The sequence below is a fragment of the Endocarpon pusillum genome (genome assembly GCF_000464535.1).
Source record: "Endocarpon pusillum Z07020 unplaced genomic scaffold C720089, whole genome shotgun sequence".
Classification (NCBI taxonomy): domain Eukaryota; kingdom Fungi; phylum Ascomycota; class Eurotiomycetes; order Verrucariales; family Verrucariaceae; genus Endocarpon; species Endocarpon pusillum.
In genome coordinates, this window is record NW_006913577.1 from 9507 (window position 1) to 25876 (window position 16370).

The following is a 16370-nucleotide window of genomic DNA, read 5'->3' on the forward strand; positions in this document are numbered from 1 at the left end:
AGAAGAGTAAGATTCGTGCGGATTAGAGTTGATGCCTAATCCCTTGTAGAATTAGGGGAGAAGATTAAGGCTTTGTAGCTATCTTGTGGCCGCTTTTGCCCCCCTTGAGGTTGCAAGCATTTGCAAGTAGTCCTGAGTGCCTGCGTTAATAAATAATGATTTGTATTTAATTACGTAATTAGGGCAGAAGTATAGTATATGCTTTGCTGTTTGTCTGTACTAATCACACTAGTATTGTGCTGTATATTCTAGGACTCTTTTGTCTGCTAGGAATGCATTTAGTCTGATCTTTTCTATGCGAATCTAGGTTATTAATAAGCACGTGGATTTGTTTACATTATTATATAGCTGCTTGGCTTTATAGCTAGTTATAAGGAGTATAAGGGGTTTTATATAGTTATAAGAGATGGAGTTGAAATACGTAGTCTAGCGTTTCTCTTATCCCTCTTCTGTAACCTTGTAGATTTCCTGTTTGAAGCAGGGCTGTCTGTGGCTTAGTATATCTTGTTGTAACACTTTGTATCTCTACGTTTCTTAAGAGACTGCTTATTTTATCTATTTTATATAAGTTTTCTTAGAAGATCTTCTTAAGTAAGGCTTGCTAGTTTAAGGGCCTATTACTTTAGATCATATCTTGTCACATACTTTTGTAACTGCTTATAAAGCATTAGAGGTTATTACTTTTTAACTATATTAGTAATAACTTTTTCTATAATTAAGCCTAATAAGGGGATGTTTGCTTCTTTTTTAAGAACTTATAAGTAAATAACTTTATATACTTCTAAGACTATTCTTAAGCTTTTTGCTTATATAATATATTTATATAGTGTTTGACTCCCTTACTAGTGATTATAGTTCCTTATAAGCTATATAAGTTATAGTACTATATATAATAACTAATCTAATTATTAAAGTATAAATAAGTTTTGCTATATTAAATCTTACTCCTTATATTAATATTAAGATACAACTTAGAGTAAGGCTTTATAACTTATATTTCTCTACATAATATTCTTAATATAAAGTCCTTACTTTAGTTTTAAGTCTACTTATACTTCTAGTACTTTAATAAAATTACTTACTTCTTTTTGTATCCCTTTAATATTAATTATAGCCTTTATATTAAACTTCTTAAGATATATAGCAAAGTATATTAATTTATATTTTTCTAATACGAATTTTGTGCTATATCTATATGCCTAGTTTATACATCTTTTATAAATATCTTTTAGAGTTTAGCAGTTTTGTTTTGTTAAGTAACTATATATAAGAATATATATATTATTTATAAACCCTATTATAGAAGTTTATAATCTTTTGTCTTTTACTATTTTTAAGAATTCTATAATAAAGAAAAGAAATAGGATAAGAAAGATTAAGAATCCTTATAGAATACTTGTTTTAGTTATAAAGTATTATAACTCCTCTTTATAAATCTTAATAGTTGTTAACCTATTTATTAGAAAGCTTTAGATCTACTTTATATATATAGTTAGTATCTTATAATTACAGAGGCTTATAATAAGGCGCTTATATATAATATAGTTAAATGCTCCTAAAATATCTATATATAATATTATAGCCACTTATAGGCTGCCTAATATCTTTTATATTATATAGATCTATTTTATTAAGAGTTAAAGCGCTATCTATATAGATTAGTCTTTTCTTACACTTATTTAAGTTTCTAGCAAGAGACTATAGATTTTAGCTAGTTACAAAAGTTTATACATAATTATAAGCTTTAGTAGTTTGCCTATTATGTTTAAAAGAGCAATTAATTAATATGCCTTTAGGTTTGTATAATCTTTTTTATTTAGCTTATATAAAGTAAGTATAATCGCGTTTTTTTACTTTAAGAGATAATATTCTAATTGTAATAAAGCGTTATAGACTAGTGCTAAGTAAAGGATAAGCCATTTATTTGCTAGTTTTAGGATATAGTTTAAGATATTATCTAGTCCTAATGCTTTTTCTTTAGGGATTTCTGAGATTATATTAGTAATTTCCTATTTACTAATATTTGTATCTAGCTATAACAGAATAAAGTATTATATAGATTCTAAGTTTATTAGGTCTATTTATTAAGGGAGGGGGAAGAACTTTTCTTATAAAGTATCTAGCTTTTCTGTAAATGTTTTGGCTATATAGATATAAGTGCTTCTAGTTATAGTTAGTAAGGGCAGTTAGGGGGGCTTATTTGATTTTCTTGTCTTTTTTCTAACCTATTTTATGAGTCTTTATACTCCTTTGCTATTCTTTATTACTTCTTTAATCTTTTTGTAGAAGCTTACTGCTTTTGCCTTCTAAATAATACTTACCTTACGTCTTCTTATCTCTTTATGTATCTCTTTAGTCTCTGTTATACAGGTTTATAAGAGTTTATAATATTTGACCTATATGTCTTTAATAGCTTTGCTATACTCTTGTAACTAATATTTATTTAATCTACTTAATACCTTACTTTATAAGGTGCTACGCTTAATAATATTTGTAACCGCTTATATAATATTATAAACTTGTGTATTAATTTGTTTCTTAGTTAGTAATTCTTCCTTATTTATAATAGATTATTTTAAAGATTCTAGTAAGATTTTATTATTTACTTCTTTTTAATTTCTCTTAAGTTTAATTATAAATTATTATATTTAAAAACAAAAGATTATTTTAATTAGGATATAATTTAATAATTATATAAGATTCTATCTTATAAGGCATTTAATTATCTTATTTATAAGTCTTTATAAAGCAAAGAGTAGATTAATTATACTATATATATTATATGGCTAGGGTTATAGACGTTATAGATAATAATGTTTTAGTAAGTCCCTATTTTCTTATATTAGAGTATAAGCGTTTAAAGGTCTGTGTAATAGTTAATAACAAACTATAAGTCAAAATATAGTAGCTTATATATATAGTATACTCTTATTTATTTTATCTTTAGATACGCTAGATAAAATAATAAAAAAGAAGAATAATATATTATTCTTAAGAAAGAGTTACATTATAATTTCTAAATAATTAGAATATTAAAATTGTATACATTTATATTTTTTAGTAATAAGACTTAAGTAGCCTCTTTATTATAATTTATATTATATTAAAGGATACTTAATATGTCTCTTATTAGTATTTCTTTTCTTCTTCCTCTTTAGATTATAGCATATTAAATATTATCTGTTTATTATTATTTATAATCTATAATAATAGGTTACTCCTTGCTCTTTTTCGTTTCTTTAATCCTAGGTCTAATTATGTTTGACTTAGGTCTTAGCTAGCTAAATTTATAAATAATAGTCTGCTTTTATTATAGCTTTTTATAATCTCTTATAAAAGGCCTTTGCTTAGTACAAAAGTTTATAAGTTAAACTCTATTAGGGTTATAGTGTATATGTTAAGACTAAGGAAAGAAAAGTAAAGATCCAAGATTAATATACAAATATATATAGATTTCTTGTATTCTGTATGTCTAGTTATATATTATTATAACTATGCTATATAATATTTCTTATATACTATATATTTATATTAAGATATGATTTTAATAGAGTATACTAAAGTTATATAGAGTTATATATATATTTTACAGAATTACAGATAGTTATATGCTTTTCTAATGTATTTATAATAGTAATATTATAAGCATTATATAATCTTTACTTCCTTCTTATATCTTTGATATATTTTAAGCTCTTCTTTTATAAGCAGTCCTAATTAGATAACTACGTTTATAATATCTAAAAAGGCTATATTAATAATTAGTAAGTTATAACGCTTTTCTTCCTTTATTACTTTCTTTAATTATAAGAGATAAATAAAGTTAAGGTTTATATAAAGTCTATTATTCTTTTTAGCTAGGGCTCTAAATTATAAGAATTAGATAGCTATATCGCTTATTTTATGTTAGAGATTTGTATTACTTTTCTTCTAACTTTATAAACTATAATAAGAAAAGTAAATTATATTATTCTACTAACTTTATAATAGGTTATAATTATTTAGAATTATATTTAAGTATAAGATAAGCTTTTTCTGTTTGTATTAAGAAAAGTATATCTTTACTTAGAAGTCTTTTTATAATTAGAATCTCTATAATTACTAATTTAGGTTTTATTACTTAAATTATATTTAAGAGGATAGTACGCAAGCAACTATGTAATAAGGGACTGCCCTAAAGAGAGGATATCCTGTGCTAACTGTAGAAAGAGGCATCACTCATGGCAACGCCAGGAGTGCTCCTCATTCCGCGCATACTTTGAAGGCGGTCTTACTATATATCTGTTTCTTGATTGTTTTAGTGTTCTTAAGGATCTTTTCTAGAATAACTTGGTTGTCCTTAGTTGTGATAGATTTTAACTAGTTATTACAGATTACGTTTTATACGCCTGTAAGCTCTTAGATCTAGGACTTAATAGCTTTGATCTTTATCTTCACTTGTTGTACTCTGTTTCTGATTATCTGATCAAGCTTTGTAGCTTCTCGTAACCTATTGATAATCTTCCTGATTATTCAGTTAGTATTAATAGGTTTGTTAGGCTGTAATTATTCTGATCTTTCTGATTACCTGCTAGCGCTCTATGCCCCCTTTATACCTGCTATCCCAAGGGGAATCAAGTCTTTTTGTATCTTCTTATAGCTGATAGTAAATTGATGTACTCAGAAAGTGTCTTTAAAGCACCTTAGTAAGGACCTCTTAAGAACTCTTAAAGTCTCTTTTAATTTTTATAAAAAAGATTTAGGAGTATAATCTTAAATTATATATTCTTTTTTTAATTCTTAATAATAGTAATTAGTCTTAAAGTAACTAATATAATATATATTATAATAATATATATAATATAGTTTATAATTATCTTGTATATATAATTATTTTATATACTTTTCTTTTAAATTATAATCTTTTAATTATTATATATTATTATAATATAATAATATAATAAATTCTTAATTTTAAGTCTGAACCTTTTGCGAGTCGTACGTGACTCGTACCTGAACCGCATACAATGCCTCCTCGCTGTGAACGCTAGCATACTAAAGGTGCTGACCCCCCTGCTAGGCCTCTGACGGCTCAGCCTTAAGAGGAGGATATTGTTGCTCAACAGTTAGAGCGTTGTTAAGCAGAGCTACTGTCAGCGGAAGACGGAGTTCTCCGACCACCGCAACTGTTCGCCACGCGCTATCACTCAGAAACGCATACACTCACAAATGCTGCAGTTAGCATTGCAACGCTGATTTATGATCTCCTTCTAGGTGATTCTATAGCTTGCCTCTTCTATGCGTATATATAGCGGTCATCCTACTCCTCAGGAGTTGGGATAGCAACTCAATCAATTCAATTGAACCCTCTCTCTCTTGATACTGCTTAGTATCTCCGTACGCTATTTGCTGCATACTTCTAACAGCTACTACAGAAAAGGCAGCTTAAGAGTATTTAAGAAATCAAGTAAGAGCTCACAGACAGCCTACGTGCGTTAAGCATAGCTGTAATAGGCAAAGATTTTAGCGCTTCACTTATAAGTTATAAGCGAGTCGCCTTTACTAAATTAAGTCACAATATAAAACGCGCCCTTATATTACTTATTTATAAAGGGCTTAGCCTTTGTAAATTATATAATTTTCTTCTTTATTATAATATTTATTTTAATATAATTAAAGAGTATATAATTTATAAACAAATTATAATTATTATATTATATATTTATAATAATGCTTTATATTAGTAAAGCTAGCTTATAATAAAGCTAATAATATAACTAGTATTTAAGTTAGTCTTATAAGACATAATATAAGACCTTATAAATTATATAAGTAATATAATACTTAAGCTAAAAAAGACAAGACAAAGTAAGAGATAATTAGTTTATAATTTTGTAAACTAGATTAAGAAGATTAAAGAGGACATCCCTAAGATGTTATATAAAGAAAGTTATATATAATTATTATTAAATGGCCTGAGAAGAGAAGTCTGTAATAAAGTACTATATAAGGAGCATAAGATTTGCACGTGAGAGCAGATGATAGCTGCTGCTTAACGAATTCATGAGTTAGGCATAGACACAGATGTATTATATATATTTCGTAGTCAGGACTACAGAGAATCTGTAAAGGGTGACTTAAAGAAGGGCGAAGGCTTAGATAACAGAAAGTGTTACGAATATAGTTAGTTAGGCTATATAGTAAGAAACTGCTTAAAGAAGAAAAGCTCTGTATAAGCTTAATTAGGATTCTGTGTAAGCCTAATACGTAGATTCTATATAAGCTACAAGTCGCTTATATATAGCTTGTGAAGTAAAGATAAAGTATATTAAGAGACATATACACAGGATATATAAGATATAAGTCTATTAGACTAGACCTTAAACTTAAGTTTTAAAGCGTATTAAAAAACACGTGTATAAAGTATATAAGATATAGATCTATTAGACTAGACCTTAAATATAAGTTTTAAAGTATATTAAAAAATATATATATAAGATATATAAGATATAAGTCTATTAAATTAGACTTAAAAGAAAATTTAAAAATAATATTTAAAATAAAATAAAAGATGCAAATATATTATAATATTTAATACTTTAGTAATAATATATAAAAGCAGTTTCTTAGACCTATAAATATTGTTAAGCTTATAAAGTAGAGAGGGAAATCCTTCTAAGAAGATATAGCTAGTTGAATAGGAAGATACGTGAGTCGCATGCTTTACACATTTAATACACGCTTGATGAGGTAGTAGTAAGGAGCCAGGAATAGAGACTATAGAGATTAGGTAGCACAATATTCTTTAGTAGGATATTAGACCTTGTAAAGGGCATGTAAGCTATGTGTGTAAACTATGCGTCTTAAGGACGAGTCGCTATTTTAGGGGGGGTAATTGTTAGGCTGCAATTACTTATTAAATAACTCTTCTATATAAAGAGGTCTATATGCTTAACAAGATTAATAAGGCCCTTACAAAACATTAGAAGACTAAAAAAACATGTGTATAGGCTAGAGGTATACTTACTATAAAGGACGCACATAGTTTAATTAAGCAGAAAGAGATTATATAATTGCAGTTGAGTAAAAAGTCAGTAGAAGGGATTATCACGCTAAGTAGGTTATTAGGCTTACAGCATTATAGAAGATGTAGCAAGACTAATCATAATATACAAACCTATCAAGAGGTTAAAGAGACATCTAAGGAAGATAGTAATATAAAGAATAATTGATTTTCTTGTATTATAGCTATATATAATAGTTAGAAGATCATAATATAAGAGAAAAGTACGCAGGACAATTATATATGCGGGACAATTATAAATCACGTTAATATTTATTTAATTATACTTAGTATTCTAAAGAGTAATAATTAAAGTATTAAGGCTTAACTAGTTAAGATAAATCTTAACTAAAAGCTAGGTCTAAGTAGGTTAGTTAAGTAAATCAAAAGGTATAGTAATAGATATAAGTATGTCTTAAACTTAAGAGTAAGTTAATAATATAAGTTGACTACAAAGACTATAAAACTATCTAGGAAATGAGCGTGCTTATATAGGCTAGGAGATTCGTGCTCAGAGTTAATCATCCTGATCACTTCTGATCATTGCTCATGAGTGCTCACTCTGATCACCTCTGATCATTACGTTGTCCAGGTCTGACCAAGTGCGTAGTTCAGGGTCCAGGCCTATTTAAGTCTGTTATAGTGTCTTCGCAGAGTGACAGGCAGCTCCGTAGCGCCTGTCTGTGCTTGGAGTGTTCACGTGCTATAACAATACTAAGGATTATAAGGCTTTGTAAGCTGAATCAGCTGCGTAGAAGTATTAATATCGATTAGTTTGAAGATTCCCCTGCTCTAGATAGTGGATCTGATGATTTTATACCACTCCTTCTAGTCCTTAGGGCCTTCTAGCACCACAAGAGTCTTCTGGATAGCTGTTATTGCTTCAAAAGTGTGTAATGCACTATAGATCTTTGATAACTAAGCGTTCTAACGAATACGCTGCGAAGAGAGGGCCAATTGGATCCGAGAGATAAGATAGAAGTTCCGAATTCGACCAACTGGGTCTATGAGTAGATCTTAGGCTGTGGTCACGTCAACCGGGCTCATAACTGTCAACCTGCTGTGCGGAGTGCGTTCAAATGCAAGTTGATTGATAGCTACAGGGGTAGAGAGCGTCGATCTATGTACAATTGGCTGTACGGAGTCGTGCTTCAAAAGTCATCAATATACGCTAACTAGGATAAGTCGAACTAGCTTTTATTGAACTAACGTACTGCTACTAGGCGGTGGGGCATAAAATGGTTAAAGATGGCGGATGGCTAAAGCTTAGCTGATATTGACCTAAACGGGTCCCTCAGTATCTCTAAGATAAGAGGGTGATAGCAGTAGCTCTAGGGATCCACCCCCTATAATATATTTTCTATGCGCCGCTAAAGCTTAGATCGATTGTACTAGTGACGCTCTAAATTTAGCGTATATTGAAAACTTTTGAAGCACGACTCCGTACCGTACAGCGAAATTAGAAGCGAAATTGCGTTGGAAATTGACTAATTAGAAGCAGCAGAAACACAGGGATTACGCATATTAAACGCGGCCAATTAGCCCTCTCAGAAGGTCAACACAATACTATTTGTACCAGAAGGATAATCTTGTATACAGGTCAATTTAGCAATCTAGTTCGAAGATAAAATCAAGATTTGCATTTGAAAACCAATCTTTATCAGTCTATTATGATCGATTTCTCCAACCGGCGGGGATAGGCTTCGGGCTGAAGAGGCCAAGCCTCCGGGCTTGAATTAGGGCTTCAAGGCTGGGATATTCTCTATGTTACTAGCTTTCTTCCTTACATAGATTAGGCCTCCCGCCTTTTGACGACAGGATTCTGCTACAGCCTTGGCTAAGAGAATCTCGAAGTATTTGCTGTATTACTATATCATCATTGATTTCTACGTTTTCCAAATGATGATTTCGTCGCATTCAAAGTTTTAGCAATCAGTCATATCTCAAGAACTATTCAATGATCCCGTTTTCAAAATTTATAAGTCTGATAACAAGACTAATGCAATCAGAAAGAGAGTAAACAAAAACGTCAAATTTAGTGTTCTTTATGCCAATCTTTAAGTTTTAGCAAGATCATGACGCTAGCCAAGCTAACCCCCCACGAATGCTTTGCCTAACCAGAGTACATCATTTCTAGTCGCTACCATCAAGGACGAAATTTTAGATCCTCTACATTTAACTCTGCAGAAATCTGACTACAAAATCAGACCCTGAACCATCTACACGCTGGAAGAAAAAAAAACCTTTCTCCATCGAGTGAGTCCCTGATACAACCGTCGGGATGGAGGGAAATTCCAGAAAAAGACGGAAGACCAGCTAGAGAACGCGTGAAAAAAGCTCGTGAAATGATGGAAATTTCCCTTGTTGCATCAGCGCGCGTGGTGTTCTACTAGATAAGTAAAGTTGGTGTAGAATAGAATACTTGGCCTGCTGCGTCGAAGGGCTGAAGAAGCAGCTCTCTGCTCTTGGAAGGCGAACTGCGAATTGCTCTCGAGAAATCCTTTCGAGAGGAAGGAATGCATCCGAGAGCAAGTCTGGGTTGACGTTTTAGGGGATCGAATCAAATGGGAATTAAAAAGAAAGGTCCTACTTATAGGCTGGCTGGATGGATTTAGAGAACCTGCCTCGAGTTCTGAATTGCATCTATCATTTTCGAAGCTAGAGTTTGGGTATGCGTCCTTGGCCCACTCGACCCGCAATTCAATCTTCGCGCGGAACCTTGTACATCATGAACTGGTACCTGGTGGCTAAATTTCTAAGAAGATGGGACTCTGGGGCCATTATCAATGGCTGACTTGGGAATAGATTTCGGGCCCCGATTGACGATGCATCGCAGCATAGCCACTCTCGGCAAGCCGGGTGCCGAGTTGCGAGCAAAGCGCCGTCATACTGTCGACGAGGTATCAACAAATCCCACGAAATGCAGCAACTATATACAATTTATTCGTATTGCTTTTCGACGACGAACGAGTCCTCCCAGCACCACGCCCCCTCCAGGCTCGCCCCATAACAATACACACCCACCCTGCTTCTGGTGGACCTTCAATAACGGCGATCATGATTGCCATCCTGAGCAGCTCGGCCTTGATGGCAATCGCCCGGGTCGCACTCGGTCTCTTGGGTGTTGTTGTGCTCGCTCTCGCCGTCATCTCTTACCGCTATTATGCCTTCCGCCGACGCCTACCACCAGGCCCCGCCGGCCTTCCGCTTGTTGGTAACCTTTTCGAGATGCCCAAAAGCCACCCGTGGCTCACTCACACTGAATTGCACAAGAGATACGGCCCCATCTTCAGCATGCAGTACGGCCTGAGTACCGTCATCTACCTCGGCACCCAGGAGGCTGCCCGTGATCTTCTCGAGAAGCGCAGCAATATCTACAGCTCGCGTCCCCGCTTCACCATGGTCGGCGAGTGCATCAGCCAGGGCAATCGGTCCCTCATTCTGCCATATGGCGAGCAATGGCGTGGCTACCACCGTCTGCAGGGCTCTTTTCTGAGTCCGCGTATGTCCAACACCTACCGAGAGCTGCAGGATCTTGAGAGCAAGCAGCTCGTCTCCGAGTTTCTCACCAAGGATGACTTCTTCAAGCGCTTCCACCGCTACTCCTCTAGCTTGACCTTTGCGCTCGCGTACGGCAAGCGCATGCCCACCGGCCAGGAGGAAGAGGTCAAGGGTGTGGAGAAGATCATGGACAACCTGAACAAAGCCTTCATTACCAACTGGATTGTCGACTCGCTGCCCTTCCTGAACCATCTGCCGAGCTTCATGAAACCGTGGAAGAAGATCGCCGACTTCCTTGGCGACGAGGAGCGCGACTTCTTCTACAAGATCCGTGACGGCGCCGCTCAGCGTCGGGGCTACAACTGGTGCAAGGACATCCTCACCATGAAGGAGCACAAGGCCCTTACCGACACCCAGCTGTCGTACGTCATCGGCAACACCTACGAGGCCGGTGCCGACACCACCACCATGACGCTCCAAGTCTTTACTCTCGCCGCTGTGCTGCACCAGGACAAGGTCAAGATTCTCCAGGAGGAGATCGACCGTGTCGTCGGCCGTGACCGTCTCCCAACCTTCGAGGATACCGAGAAGATGCCCTATCTGGCCGCGTTCGTCAAGGAGATCCACCGCTGGCGCCCAGTGCTCCCTGGTGGTGTGCCTCACGCCGTCACGGCTGATGATGAGTACATGGGCTACCACATTCCCAAAGGCGCGACGATCGTTGGTGGCCACTGGGCCATCTCCATGGACGAGGGGCTGTACCCCAACGCCGACAACTTCGAGCCAGAGCGTTTCCTCAAAAATCCCGACCTTCCCTACTCTCAATTCGGTTTCGGGCGTCGCAAGTGCATTGGTGAGTAGATAAACCGCGTTGTCACAACAATTGAATCGCTCGCTGACATGTAGGGCGGCAGGCCAACATATTGGCAACAACTCGATGATGATCAACGTGGCGCGCATGCTCTGGGCCTACGACATCAAGAAGGGTTGGGAGATCGTTGATGGCAAGAAGGTCGAAGCGCACGTCGGCCGCTTGGACTTCTACTCCGGCTTCAACTCGCCCCCGCTTCCATTCAAGGCCGCTTTCATCCCCCGAAGCGAGAAGGTGCCGGAGATAATTCGAAGAGAGTTCGCCGAGACGGAGAAGAGCACCGAGATCATCCTTGAGCGCATCGAGCAGGCTCAGCAGATCCTCAAGGGGGGTGAGCCGACCGTGGTCGCGGTCTAGAAGATATTCAACAGGATGGTGTGTGAGCGAACATTGGCGGACGTTCAGCCGGCCCAAGTGGTGAAGAGATAACGACGATGATGGAGAGACATACGGCTCTTGTTGACGTTAGTCCATGGTGGGCGTCAGAGCAATACATAGTCCAATCGGCCGTGACATTCTTAGAGATAATAATATTCATGAGCCACGTCTCCATGTATCCGTGAAAATGAGCATTGCTGGCCTCATCAAGAAAAGAGTTGTTTTCCTGCAGCTTGCTTTTACAGTATCCAGTCAGGGGAGCCACAGGCATCACGGCTAATTCAGGCTATTCAGGCTTGTTTGAGATGATCGCAGATTCTCGTGAGTGAGCGATTGCGGCTGGTGCCTCTGGCGAGGAAGGGGGGGTGAGAAGCGATACGGAAACGGAACAATGCAGTTCACGTACGTACTACGTAAGTTAGAATACATTTGGCATATTCCACGCACACTTCAGTTGCACACAGCTCTAACATGGATAAATCATGTACTACGAGACAAATCGTACGTTGCTTACTTACAATCTTCTAACGTTATCGCTTCCTCACAATTATTTTAGCAAATTAGGAAACAACTAAAGTTTTTTTTCTGACAATGAAATTTCGAAATTCACCATCCATGTTCGAATACGCCTGGACGATGTTTCCTCTTACAAAGGCGAGAATTACACACCCCGTACCAAGATCAATTCGTTAATGTCTTGTTACATCAATTGTCGTCTCTTGCAATGCGCCGGAAGGCCATGAGCTTTACGTTTGAACATTCTCCGCATGAGCCGGAGTTGGAGCCGGAGCCTCAGCCTTGCCTCGCTGCCACCCAAGCTTGAACAGCGGGCTGTCCTTTAACGTACTCTGATTCCTGGCCTTGAGAGCCTGCTCCAGTGACAGCGCAACCTCTTTCGCGCCTCGGGGCTTCATTTCTGCCTCGTACGCCGCGATGGCTTCCTCTAGCGTCTTCTCTCCAGACGTGACTGTCTTGATAGCGTCGACAATGTCCGAGGCGTCTTTGATCGCGTTGTTGAGACCTTGGCCACGCTCTGTGCAAAAATCAGCCAGTCAGTTATATGCTCTTACTCCAATGAACTTGGCTTGGACTGGGGAATGCACTTACGAGGAACCATCGAATGCGCGGCATCGCCCGCGAGCGTAACCTTACCGCCATAGTTATCCCACGCCATTGTCGGCGCCCACTGCTGGCCTGGGTACACTGGTACGACCTCTCCTTCCGCGAGCTTTAGGCCGCCCGTGCGGAAGGGCTCGCAGAACGAAGACACCCACGACCGGTAGACATTCATCCGCGTCTCCGGATCTTGTAGGTCCTTGGCGTACGGCGGACCCCACCAGCCGACATAGTTCTGGAACTTCCATGTCGTCGGGTCATTGGGGTCGGCGATGTCGAGGGCTACGGTGGAAGCCATGATTAGTAATGTCTCCGCAGAGGTAGAGGACGAGTGTATATGATTTGTACCTCCTAATATGCCGTTGCCTGGCTTATCGGGGTGTGCCGCAATTTTGAACACGGGGTGTAGTGTCTGTAGGAGGCGGGCTTCCTCGGCCGTGTAGCCTCCCTTGGGGAAGTTGATCATGGTAAGGTCCACGGGCTCCAGCTGCGCGGCATCATGGCCGACAAGGAACTCGCGTACCTTTGAATGCGAGCCATCGCAGCCAATAGCCATATTACCGGTTTCAGTAGTACCGTCTCGGAAGGTTACTTGAACGGTATCGCCGTTCACGCTGACTTTGTCAAGATATTTGCCAAACTGAATACGATCAGCGCTATTAGGCCCTTTTCTTTCGCAATAGCAGAAATCGACTTGCCTGGATGGTTAGGTTCTCGCCCTGGGTGAGGAATCGACGCAGCTTCATCCGCGAGATGCGATTAATGCCCTGCATCGGAAACTGCGCCATCAACTCACCGGTGAGCGCGTTGACGTAGGGGACGGGCGGGATGCCGGCCAAAGTATCAAGGTGAGGATCACAGCGAGGCTCCTTTATCCGCGCCCGAAGATGTGGAGGCAGAACCTTTTCCAGGTACTCAGCGCCCCAGTGTAGCAAGATGCCTAGTCCTTCTCGTCAGAAGATGCTCAGGTTTAGGGGAAAATAGGTGGCCGCACCCCAGTCGCGAGGACGGTGGAAGAAGTCATGCTCGCTGTCTCGCTCGAAGACCGTGTAGTTGATGCCAGCCTACTCGATTGGATCAACAGTGTCCTTGGATATTACCATAGTAAGCTTCGTCATTCGTACTTTCTTCAAGCCAGTAGCTAAGGAGAGACCACAGTTTCCTGCCGAACTTTCTAGCGGGGCATCCTGACAGCGTTGTAAGGCTCAATTACCTCCACCGAGGATCAGTACTTTGAAATCACTCGACGCCATATTCGTCCTTCTCTATTGGGACTCCTTCAGAGACATAGAAACCTACATTCAATACGTTCAATGCTGAAGTGAAGGGAAAGGGTCTTTGACAAGGTGAACTGTCGAACAACAGGTGGGACATTAAGATTAGGGACGCTCTCGACAACATGTCCCACCGCATCCGTTGGACGATCTCGCGCTCCGCTTTTCGGATGGCTGAAGTGGTATAGGATTGAAGTCAATTCGGGTTCCGGCAGAGACGTGCGAAAAGTTACGTGGCGCAGCTTCTTGCTGATATGAGCTTCATAACAACTATCAGCCGCATACCACCGACCGACAAACAACTCGACGAACAATTTGTAGCGCTGTTCGACGATCTATAGCAGAAGGACTTTGTCTAGGCTTTGCTAAAGTCTCCCTCCTTATGCGTGTAAAAAGTTGTTGAACGTACGGAGTTGTGCCCCATAAGTAGCGCAACCACGCTAATACCTAGGCCATACCAATAATCGCTAGCATTCACTAGCCTGAGCAGGTAGCTAATGATGTAGGTGCATCATGCCAAAGAAAGCCTATGTGAGCCACTAAAGCTTAGACTTGTCATATATTTTGTTTCTGCGTTTTCCGCAGATTTTGAACGAACACAGCCATTTCTTCATTTTCGATCCAACAAAAGTATATTCTGAACAACGGTGACCTTCTATTGGTCGATTTACTGAGATTTGGGTGGCCTTAGTCCGCGTTTTGATTGGTTGGATTCTGCGCAATGTCCAAGCGGATTTCGTTGTTACGTACAGCCAGTTAGTGTATCTGTACACTCATCTCCTTGATATTTTGGATAATTCAACAGTGCTTTCTCTACTACTTTGAATCCGCTGTTCAACACCTAACCCTGAATCTGACCTTGACTTAGCACATCCTTGAAGCCACACTGAAGTCGCACCGCAGACTCCATAGTTGTTGAAATGGAGGTAAGAAGCTGAAATGGACGGAGCAGCATAGTAGATGAATTACTTAAAAACCTGATCCATGCCGCCGGATGGGAGATTTCTCTCTCAATAACACCTATCCTCCTGAGAGAAGATTTCTAAATGCCATCGCGGCTCTACCCTGCCGTCACCATTTAGCACCGACTGCTACTATGGTGAACCATTGCGAAAGCATTTGAGGACGGCTTTGGCACACTCCGACTACAGTGAGAGCGTTTGGAGCTCTTTTCTGCGCAGAAACTCCTTGGATCGCTGACAATGCGTTGAGAGACGAGGAAGGGCTCTACGGATGCCGGGCCCCGTCCTGTATAGCTCGGCTGAGTCCCCAAGCCGAGCAAGCCTCCCGCGCTCCGGCCTTGATCTAGCTCACCTTACAATTCAGCCAAACGTTTAGATGTCACACGGCAGGACGGCACACCTGTATGTTGCGCTGAGGCTAACCCTGAGGGCTGGTGGCTGTCAGCGATAGGTATATAGGCCCTTCCATCCTGCAGGATACTTTCAATCAAGCCATCTTCAACATCGATATACAGGCCAACAGTTCAGTTGCACCCATTGGATCCACCATGCCTCTAGAGAAAATGGTGCCGACCAACCGGAAGGGCACTGCTGGTTCAAAGCCTCGAGAAAACAGCAATCTCTTTTTTTCACCAACGGCTGGAGCGGGGATGCACACACCTGGCAGTCGAAACTCCGGCTATCTCCCCTCCGGGTATTATGCCTCCACGACTGCAGCACCAGGAGGTGGGGCAGGCAGGACAACCATCAGAGAGCCTGGCGACTGAGGGTCCAGACTGAGACCACATTTAGGGATCTATACTTCACTGAGACATCCAAATCCGAGTCCGCCAGAATCTCTAGATGTTCGATTATTGACTATAGGGTTTAGCGCTAGCGATTTGAGGAGTAGCCTTAATTTATCAACTATAACAGGAAACAGCTGATCTGATGAATACTCCGCCTATACCTTAGCACACAAATATATCTGGACGATTAAAGAGGGAGAGGATAAGAAGGAATTTATACAGAGATTAAGACCAATTGCATGAAGAAGCACTGTTCTGCATTACAAGGTGTTCTTAAGACTTCTAAAAAAATGGTAGAAAGATGCTAATCTATAAGGATTAGAGTTATAGACTATAGATCTAGGTATCTTGTGCTTAATAAATTAATAGACCCTTATTAATTATTGAATTATATATAGTTCTTATCTTATATATAAAGTAATATTTAAGAGTTATTTT

General features: G+C 38.9%; 2 protein-coding genes across 2 annotated transcripts; one reads left to right on the plus strand and one right to left on the minus strand.

Annotated features, from left to right (window-relative positions):
* Positions 1-9770: 9770 nt before the first annotated feature.
* On the plus strand, positions 9771-11771 carry EPUS_09289 (uncharacterized protein; the record flags this gene model as incomplete). The annotated part of the gene is made up of 3 exons (XM_007788455.1): positions 9771-9785; positions 9884-11396; positions 11458-11771. The coding sequence occupies 3 exons, from the start codon at positions 9771-9773 to the stop codon at positions 11769-11771; spliced, it is 1842 nt and encodes a 613-aa protein (XP_007786645.1).
* A 767-nt stretch (positions 11772-12538) lies between these two features.
* On the minus strand, positions 12539-14161 carry EPUS_09290 (uncharacterized protein; the record flags this gene model as incomplete). The annotated part of the gene is made up of 6 exons (XM_007788456.1): positions 12539-12825; positions 12900-13601; positions 13705-13848; positions 13903-13972; positions 14033-14070; positions 14122-14161. 6 exons carry the CDS (start codon positions 14159-14161, stop codon positions 12539-12541), a joined length of 1281 nt encoding a protein of 426 aa, XP_007786646.1.
* Positions 14162-16370: the final 2209 nt, after the last annotated feature.